This window comes from Melospiza melodia, chromosome 20, assembly GCF_035770615.1.
Source record: "Melospiza melodia melodia isolate bMelMel2 chromosome 20, bMelMel2.pri, whole genome shotgun sequence".
Classification (NCBI taxonomy): Eukaryota; Metazoa; Chordata; class Aves; order Passeriformes; family Passerellidae; genus Melospiza; species Melospiza melodia.
The window spans coordinates 12,178,712-12,188,487 of NC_086213.1; the positions used below are offsets into that span (position 1 = coordinate 12,178,712).

General features: G+C 47.9%; 1 protein-coding gene across 5 annotated transcripts in view; it reads left to right on the forward strand.

Annotated features, from left to right (window-relative positions):
• The window catches only part of CLIP1 (CAP-Gly domain containing linker protein 1), a 59,525-nt gene extending 50,455 nt beyond the window's left edge, over positions 1–9,070 (forward strand). For 3 of the 5 annotated variants that reach the window (XR_010030135.1, XR_010030138.1, XR_010030136.1), the window contains exons 21-26: positions 1,338–1,390; positions 3,443–3,463; positions 5,900–6,017; positions 6,244–6,403; positions 6,507–7,279; positions 7,388–7,512. Coding sequence is in view for 1 of the 5 variants with exons in the window: in XM_063173026.1 (XP_063029096.1) it covers positions 1,338–1,390; positions 5,900–6,017; positions 6,244–6,429; positions 6,530–6,553; positions 7,388–7,512; positions 8,143–8,365 (729 nt within the window). In the remaining 4 variants the exon portion in view is untranslated. Of the gene's footprint in view, positions 1–1,337; positions 1,391–3,442; positions 3,464–5,899; positions 6,018–6,243; positions 6,430–6,506; positions 7,280–7,387; positions 7,513–8,142 lie in introns of those variants that run through there. The other 2 variants (XM_063173026.1, XR_010030137.1) reach the window with 2 other exon arrangements.
• The last annotated feature ends 706 nt before the right edge of the window (positions 9,071–9,776 follow it).

Below are 9,776 nucleotides of genomic sequence, written 5' to 3' on the forward strand. Positions count from 1 at the left end.
TGTCATATTTCCCCTTTCTGTCAGAAGTGTGCACAGGTGTCAGGACTTCACACTGGCTGCCTCTGGGCAGGGACCAAGACAGAAACTGGTGGAACTGGGTTTGGCTGGGTTTGACCTGCAGGAAAAACTTGGCCATACCCCAACAGTGCCTTGATGCTCTGCTCTCCCACAGTGGGCACTTGCCTTGAGAGACACATCTTGATTTGCTTTAAGAATTATTTATAGAAGTCTCTTTACACCCTTCTAGTATCTATCTTTTGTATCAATAAAGTTGTGTGATTAATCCTGGTTGATCCCAGACCTGGAGGGTTTAGCAGCCCTGCAGCACAGGGAAGGAGAAGGTAACTTGTCAGGAAATGTGGAGGAGATGGCTGCTCTCAAAAAGCTGCATTTAGCTGAGAGCTGGGGGCTGGCAGACACCCTGCCTGCTCAAGGAAACTTGCTTAACACCTTCGGTGCTGAACCTCAGGATCTGCAGAGTGCTGAAAGAATTCCCTGTGGCAGGGCCAGGAGCTGTTGTCAGGGCTCTGAGGTTGCCATTATAAATGGATGTGCTGCTGACCCTGAGGATGAACCCTGGAAGTTGTGAAATCCCACTGGAGCCTGTGCTCAGGGAGTGCTGGTACACACAGTTCTCAGAGCAGTAATTGCTGGCTTTGGCCTTTGAATAAGAAGGAAGGAGGAGATGGTGAAAAATAATTAATTTGCCTGAAAAAGACTTTATTTTCTTAACCATTCCAGAAGTTCACTTGCCCCAGTGTTTCTGTGTTGGGCCTTTGCAGTTCTGTTGCTTTGCATTTCCTAGTCCAGTTTAGCCCCAAGAACCAACAACAATAATTCAATAATTTCAGGGGAAGGCTTTGCAGGTTTTAAGAGTGGCCTCACTGAGTTACAGGTTCAGGATGTGGTAACAAACACCAGACAACAGCTTTGGGATCAATAATTCATCTGGGGCAGTAACAAACCCGGGTCAGGGGTGCAGTGACCCAGCACAGCAAACCCAGCCAGCCCCAGTGCTGGGCTGGGAGCACTGGCCAGGCACACAGAGGGTTCCTGGGGGTCTGGAAATGTCCTTTAGCACTGGTGTCACCTCTGCTGTGTGCACAGCCATGGAAATGCTCACAAAGCACCCCCAGGCCCTCAGTAGCTGATGTTTGGTCACTGAGCAGTTTGTGTTTGGGTGCAGGTGCTGTGCCAGTAGAGAATCTGCTGCTCTGAGGATCTGGGGGCTCTGCAGCCTCCCCCACTTTATTTTATGAGAATGATGCTCTGATGTATCACACTAAGGAAACAATCTGGGGTGTATTAACTGGAGTCTGTCTGTGCTTGTGTTGTAGCTGGAAGAGGAGAGATCAGTACTCAATAACCAGTTACTAGAGATGAAAAAGAGGTAAGTTGTTCCTGCTGATGTGTGTTTAACCCCACAGTCCTACAGAAATGGAACACAAAACACTGCCAAGAGCTGTTCTTTTCTGTTGTGTCATGGTTAAAAGTACTGAGTTGTTGCACTCTTTGGATTAGAGATGGAAGCATCCACATTTGCTTTAGTTCCACACCTCCCACGTTGTGGTAATTCTTATTTGCAGTGACCAGTTGAATGTTTGGTTTTGGTGTGCTCTGGAATGTTGGATTGTCCCTCAGTCTGATAAAATGTGTGTGCACAGATCTGACCTGGTGAGCTCCTGACAAATGAAGGACAATACAGTGATGCTGAGGGGTTATCAGGGGAAAAGGGAAAAGGAAAGAAAAGTTCCTGAGCACTTGCTGCTCTCGTGGTTTCAGGCTGTTGGGTTCCCTGTGGGTTATTGCAGTTCATTCAGCACTGCTGCTAAATGCCAGGAGAATTGTCCTGGGTGCCTGGGCCACCCCTTTGTAAGCTGCTGCTCAGGGAAAGGCCCCAAGTGACAAAGTGAGTGTCTGCAGTGTGTGCTTGGGGAGCTGATTGGGCTCTGTGCCTGGAGGGGCTTTCCAAAAGCAGTTTCATAAATCCCTAGAGAACAACAGAGCTCCCCACGACACCTCGGCTGTTCCAGGAAAAACAAACCAACCCTGCTGAATTTCCTGGATTCATAATGGCCACAACAAAGAACACTGAGTGGCTTTTGGGTGTTTATGCACATCCTTGGCCACTCAGTATTGTCACTGTTCCCTGCTCATTCCCTGACACTCTGCTCTCTGGGGGTGTTCCAAAGGCCAGCAGGCACAGGGGACGTTCCCCAGGCCAGTGATTCCCCAGGGAATGTCAGAGTTGGATCAGCTGAGCCTCCAGCTTTAAGCAGCCCCAGGAGCTGCCCCAGCCTGCTACTGAACGTGTTTGAAAGTTTTCAGCAGTGTAACTCCTGGAGGTCACTTGAGGAGAGGAAGGAGGGAGTGGGCACCAATCATTCAATACTTTCAGCAGTTCTGTTTCACAGAGAACAATCTCAAAGACAAACTCTGTGTAAGTTCAGCAGAGGAAGGTGTGGCTCTGATCTTCCTCCTCCTGTTTGACTCTGGGTGAGCTGCCTGAAATAATTCAGACAGTAGTTAAATCAGTGAAGTGAATTTTACCCTGACTTTACCTTCAGTTGGTTACACTGAGGTGCCCCAGCTGTGACTTAATGACATTGCCCAGCGGAGTTGAATAAACTGCAATAAAAGAGAAAATGAACAACAGGAAGAGTCTGGCTGAGGCAAACTGCAGGCACTGGGGCTCAGAACATGTCAACATGTGGCACCAGTGCTAATGAAAAAGGTTTGGATGAATAAAGAGCAAATTAAATAAAAATAATGAGAAAAGTCTCTGAATTCCCAATTCCATAGAATTTGGTGGTGGGAAGATGATAATTTCCTCCTTTTGCCTTAAGAATTTGAGCTGCTGGACAAGAGCCATCTTTGTGTTTCAATTAGGTCAAATCTCTAGGGGTGGTTTTCTCACCTTCCTTCCAGCCCCAGGAATTCTGTCCCTGTGTTTTGGCATCCCCTGGTGTGCAGTGCTCCAGCTGGGAGTGCAGGAGCTTGGTGTGGATGGATGCTGGGGGTCTGTGGCTCAGCCCTGGGGTTCAGTGTGGGTTGCTGTCTGACTGTCTTTGAGCTTCGCTGTTTATGGATACTCATCTCATTCCTCTCTCTTCCCTTCCTGCCCTTGCTTCCCTTGCTATATCTGTGTGTCTTTAATGGTAAGACTCAAGAAAGTCTATCCACGTTACAATAAATAATTTTTTTTTTTTTTTTAGTAAAGTTGTTGTACATATTTTGGCTGCCTTTGTCCCTTGGTGTCTTGCTTTTGTTTTGTAAAACACTCAGCTCTATATATATATATATATAAAAAATAAAAAAAGTCTATATATTTTTTACCAAAACAGAAAAGGCCCTTGGTGCAAATATTGTTCTTCCTTAAAGTATTTTGCATTTGTACTCCATGTTTCTAACATGTGGTTCTTGTTATCTTGCATTTTTAAAGCTTACCCAGTAGCACTTTAAGGTATTTGCTTCATTCTTAGAATTTCTTATTTTTGTAGTAAGGGAAGAATCTGGGTGATTTTTTTAATGCTAATCCAAAACAAACCTCTTTCTCCCACAGCTCCCACACTGCTCAGAACATGGTTTAAGCCTCTCAAGAAAGTGAAGTTTTAAAATAGCATTTAAATGAAAAACTCATTTTTGTTGTTTTGATTTCCCCCCTGCTGGTAAGCAGATGTTTTAAACTTGAATTGGCAGGAATAGATTTTAAGTTCACTGAATCATTTTTTTTCCCAATAAAACAGTTTCCACCAGATTTTCCTTGCAAGCTCTCCCAGTGCAGTTATTTCCCATTCCCTGTGTGACTGCACTGCACACCATGCTCCCAGCAGCAGCCAAGGCTGTGCCTGGAAGGGATCCACGCTTGGGGCTCAGCACCTTCCTTGTTGGAGCTCCTCCAGGTCCAGCATTTTTGGGTCCCCCACTGGAGCAGCTCCTGGAGAGTCTCTCCAGGGAAAGAAAACCCAAAGCTCCAGCACAGGGACCTTCCTCCCCTCCTGTTTTCTCTCCTCTTTTCTTCTCTCCTTTCTCTCCCCTTGTGTTTTAGCACTCGAGGCTCCTGTATTGAGTCTGTAAATATTTTATTTCTATCCTTACACCCTGTTTGCCTTTTTCAACCACCTCAGCATTGCGCTGGTTGAAGCCGAGCCCAGCAAATGGCAAATCCACCACATTTGTGCCAAAAGCATCTGTTTGGTCGTGATCTCTGTGTGAAGATCTGACCAAGTGGAAACATTGGCTGAATCACAAGCTCTTGAGCATGGGCTGAGTCACTGGGGCTCCATCTGCCCTTCCCCACAGCGCGGCAGCGCTCGCGAGAACTCTCGGGTGCAGCAGAGCTCGTCAGCAGCAGCTTCCAGATGTGTTCCCAGATTCCTCAGGGTTTTTCTCCAGCAGATCCTGGGTTTGCAGCTCTGCTCTGTCAGCAGCACCCGTGCACTGGTGGCACATCCTTCCCCCAGCACCTTGTGCCTGTGATCCGTGCACAGAGCACTGAGCACCCGGGCAGGCAGAGCCTGGGGGCCCTGTGGAGGACACAGAGGTGGCTCTGGGGCTCTCAGGGCTGGCCTGGGAACTTTTCCATGCTGTGCCCTTTTGGGTTTTATTAAATCTTTATTAAATCTTTGAAGGCAAGATCACACAGTCTGCAAGTTGTTGTGTTTCCACTTCTGTTGATTCTCTCATTGTAAAAATGTACCAAACCCAAATGAAATTTTGGTTCTTGTTTGGTAGCTGCCTCAGCTTTTCTAAACCCCAGATTCTCCACTTGCTGCTTCCATTACTGAGTACAATCTGAACAATGAAAGAATTGCATTGATTGTGCTCTCATTGTTGGGTTTATCTCAAGTGGGTGAGATTTCCTGTGTTTCATGGTCTGGGTATCATGGCTCTCACTAACTGTAGATAGCAGAGATGGAAACTTTGCCATTTTTGCTCGATAGCTGTGCCCTGAGCATCCCCCAACGTGGATGGGCTCTGCTCCTGATCCCTCAGCAGTGCTGGGGAGGGTAGAGCAGTTCAGAGTCCCTGCAGGAGCTCAGAGCTGATTGCAGCACTGCTGCCTGCACTGAAGGGCCAGTTCCTCTTGGAGAAAAGTTAATGGTTTGAAGTCACTTCTTTGTTGTTTTCTTTTTTAACCTTAAAGATTTAATCCTTAAATCTTTCAGCTTGTATGGAAATTTGTAGCAATGCTCCTCCCATCAGAGGACAGTCACTCACTGTGTGTGTTCTGTGACCTGTCAGGAAGATCAGCTTGCACCAGTGTGGGGGTGTCACAGCAGTGGTGCCTTAAGGCAGGAGCCTTTTATCTCTGTTAGATCCATGGAAAATATTGGGAAAACTGGATATATGTACACAGGAGACAGTTGTGCCTGCTTTGGAGAATTTCCTTTTAACCCTTCTCCCATGAAGTAAAACAAATCCCATGTGGTGGAAATGATGTCACTGAAATTAGTGAGGACCAGCTGATATTTCCAGCCTCATCCATGCTTTGCATGACAACTTGTACAATGAGCTTTGCATGCCTGTTTTGTTGCTTGTTAGTAATTTTCAAGAAGTAACAAAACTCTCGAGTTAGGTTTTGTGGAACATTGTGCAACATGTTTGTTTATCCTGTATCTCCCCAGTCTGTTAACTTGCTCCTTTAAATTCAAATGGATACGGTGCTATGCAGATTCTGGCATGTACTACCTAGGTAAAGTTTTTGCTTTGTTTCCACAGTTGTAACACCTGAAATGCTTGTACCTATATAAAACTTTAGTCAAGTAGTAAATTGTAATTTGTTTTTTAAGAACCACTTCTTACAGTAGTTTAATACTTGAAATTAATGAAACTACTTTAGGCCACTACCGTTACCCATTCATTAGATGACTTCTGGTTTTGCTTGGTTTTCTTTTAGAGAATCGACTTTAAAAAAAGAAATTGATGAAGAGAGAGCATCTTTACAGAAATCCATCAATGTCACTAGTGCCTTGATCACACAAAAAGATGAGGAACTGGAAAAACTCAGGCATGAGGTAAATGAGGAATGGATGATTCCTAATTTCAGTTAAGTTGCAGCCAGAGGCTTTGTGTGCTGGCTGATCATTTTTCTTTCACGTGGCATAGTTAAACCTTAGCATCTTCAGCTGCCTGTGCTGAGCCAGGTCACTCCTGGCCCGTGGTTTTGTGGCTGTTCAGCCCTTGCTTCAAGGGCTGGCCTTGGTGCTGGAAGGTCCAAGTGTTGCCAAACAACTCTTCCAGATCACGGTGCTCCGCGGAGAAAACGCTTCTGCAAAAACCCTGCAGTCAGTGGTGAAGTCACTGGAGTCTGACAAACTGAAACTTGAGGAGAAGGTGAAGAACTTGGAGCAGAAACTCAAGGAAAGCAATGAGCAGCCTTTGACTGTAATGAGCCCCTCAGGTAAAGCGAGAGCCGCTCCAGGGTCTGTGCCCTCAGGGCCTGTGCCATTATTTCTGACTGAGCCATGGTCACATTGTACCCTCTTTGGTTTGTTCCTTTAAAGGTGATGCTGTTACTCTGCTTCAGGAGGAGATCGCAAGAGAGAAGCAGGTACTGGATGTGCACGTGGGCATGCTGAACCAGCAGTGGGGCTGTAGGAGAGGGGATGATTCCAAAGGCAGTCCTTACTGGGTTTTAATGGGCAGATTTATCTTGTAGCCCCTCAGCTTCTGAAGGGAAATGTCAGTGACAGGAAATACTAAATCAAGTGATGAGTGATACAGAGAAACAAGGGAACGTGAGGAACAAGCAGGAAATGAGAGTGGCAAGTTGTGCCCTGCAGCCTGAGAGGTACAGCCAGCAGAGCACTCACTGCTCCTTGGCATTCCCAAAGGTTTCTTGGATGTGCATGAGGAAAAGCTGTGGCCCACCTGAAGCTGGTGCTTGCCATCTTGGAGAAAGGGGCTCCCTGAGCTCCTGGGTACCTCTGAGCTCTGCAGTTCTTCCTGACTGCAGAGCTGGACTCAGAACAAGGGTTGGCAGCAATGGAGAAGGTGCTCAGCTGGCACAGGGAGATGGGATTTGGAGTAGGACAGTCACAGTGACCTCAGGGGCCTGTGCCAACAAATGCCTAGAAAATATGGTTGGAATAGAATCACCTTCTGCTCATGATAAAGCCTTTGTTAGATCATGAATGTCACGCACAGTGATTAAAAATGTCCTTGCAGTTGTGCAGCCACCAGAAGTGTCATGAATATCCACTAACCAATCTTTTCCTGCTTTTCTGCTTCCCTGGATTCACCTGCTGATGGCAACCCTTCCTTCCCCCAGGGCGAGGTTGGTCCCACTTCTTCCCTCCCTGTTAATTTCCCAAGTGTTCCTTGGTCACATGGGGAAGGTGCCATCCCCTGCCCCTCTCACTGTCCTTGTCCTTGGCTCTCCTAGATCGACTTCCTGAACTCAGTGATAGTGGATCTGCAAAGGAGAAACGAAGAATTGAACTTGAAGATACAGAGAATGTGTGAAGCAGCCCTCAATGGCAATGAAGAGGAGATAAATAACTATGACAGGTACAAATCCTAAAGGAAACCTTGGCTCTTGTCTTGAGAACTGTTGGTAGAGCTGCTTGGCAGCTGCACGATGCTCCAGCCTGATCTCAGCTGTCAGGAGGGACAGACAGAGCTTTCCCTGAGTTCAGTGGTTGAATCCAGGGCTCTCTTTACACTGTGGTGTAACTGGGGGTGCAGATGGTGCTCTGTAGTTATCAGTCCCAAGCACTGATGTCTGTCACATGTCTGTTGTATGACTTGCTGAATCTGCCCCTTTCCAAGTGCAGAGGAGTCTTTGCTCCCACAAGGCTGTGGCTGTGTTGGGATGGGAAGAACCAATCCAGAGAAATAACACTAAAACCTATTTGATGTTCAAACTTCAGCTCTCTTAAGGGAAAAGAGAAACTCTTTTACCTGTATTTCTTTTAAATGTCTGTGTGCAAATATTTGCACAAACAGCAGCTTGTTCAGTAAATATTGGTGTAGGGGATGGAGGGGGCACTGCAGGGTGGTGGAGAAGGGTTTGTGTCCTGTTTGTGGAGGAGCTCTGTGGCGTTTCCTGAGCCTCAGTGAGCAGGAGCTCACCGCAGGGCCGCGGGCTTTGCTCCGGTGTGGCAGAGGCATTGACCGGTGCTGGTGCCGCTCTTGCAGTGAGGAGGAGAGCCTGTCCAAGAAGAAGCCGCGTCTGTTCTGCGACATCTGCGGCTGCTTCGACCTGCACGACACCGAGGACTGCCCGACGCAGGCGCAGGCGCTGGAGGAGCCGCCGCACTCGGCGCACCACGGCAGCCGGCGGGAGGAGCGGCCCTACTGCGACACCTGCGAGGTGTTCGGCCACTGGACGGCCGACTGCAACGACGACGAGACCTTCTGAGGGGGGACAGCGCCCCCGGGCTCGCAGCACCAGCAGCCGCCTGTGCTGAATGTCAGGACAAGGGACAGACCCCGCTCCCCTGCCCGCCCGCTCCGGAGTCCCCACAAGCATAAAGATTTTGATCTTCCACTAATAAATAGCCCCTGTCCCTTTTTAACAAACGTCAGTGAAAGATGAATAAATGATTTAACAAGTGACTTTATGCTGTTTCTTCCCAGGTTCTGGGTTTGTCCCACCCTTAACAGGAAATGCCCCGGTGCTGTTGGATCTATTGGTGGGAAAACATGTATAGGAATGAAGCACTAGAGTTATATTAAAGCTTATTTAAATACCTTAAAAATATGCTGTTAATTTTCATATTTGCACTAAACCATTTTAAGGCTGAATTTGTACATTTAGATTTTTAAGCTTTTTTTGACACTGGACTGAGTTTGGAAATATTTCATCTTTATTTTCATTTACTCCTTTGGTTGCGATGTCGCTCGGTGCCGTGAGCTCTGGGTTGTGGTTTGGTGTGAAACGTGGAAGTGACGCAGGTAAGGAGCTGCTGGGGGTTTTGGAAACCTGTATGCTGTGCACACCTGTGCACACCTGGAACAGTTTGTGGGCAATCCCTGTTTTGCATTTTTTCAGCTTCTATATAGTGAGTGTGGTGTGTGTGTATATATGCATATATATAATAAAGTTATATTTTGGAAAAAAAAATGTTTTCTGCATTTCCATTCAGGATGTGCGGGGTCTGCATGGGGACGGAGGTGCCCAAGGGCTGCGCTGTAAATCACAGAATCCATCAGCTGGGAAGACACCTCTGAAACCAAATCTGACTCAACACCACCTTGTCAATATGCCCAGGGTACTACTGAGTGCCACATCCAGTCCTTACTTAAATACCTCCAGGGACAGTGACTCCACTGCCTCCCTGGGCAATATTTAATCATCCTGCCAGTGAAGATTCCTCCTGATGTCCAACCTGAACCCCTTCTGGTGCAGCTTGAGGCCATTCCCTGTCCCTGTTCCCTGGAGTACAGCCTGAAACCCAGGCTGTCCCCTCCTGGCAGGAGCTGTGCAGAGCCAAAGGCCCCTCTGAGCTCCTTTTCTCCAGGCTCAGCCCCTTTCCAGCTCCCTCAGCCTCTCCTGGTGCTCCAGCCCCTTCCCAGCTCCGTTCCCTGCCCTGGACAGGGGGCTGCAGGTGCGGCCTCAGCAGTGCCCAGCGCAGGGGGGAAGCCGTTCCCTGGTGCGGCCGCTCACAGTCCCGGCTGCAGCCCGGTGCCAGTGGCCACACAGGGCACACGCATGATCACACATGGCATACACATGATGACACACACGATGACACAGGACACACATGATCACACATGACACACACGCTCACGCATGACCGTTCCTGGCCCCGCCCCGCGCTCAGTGCGGC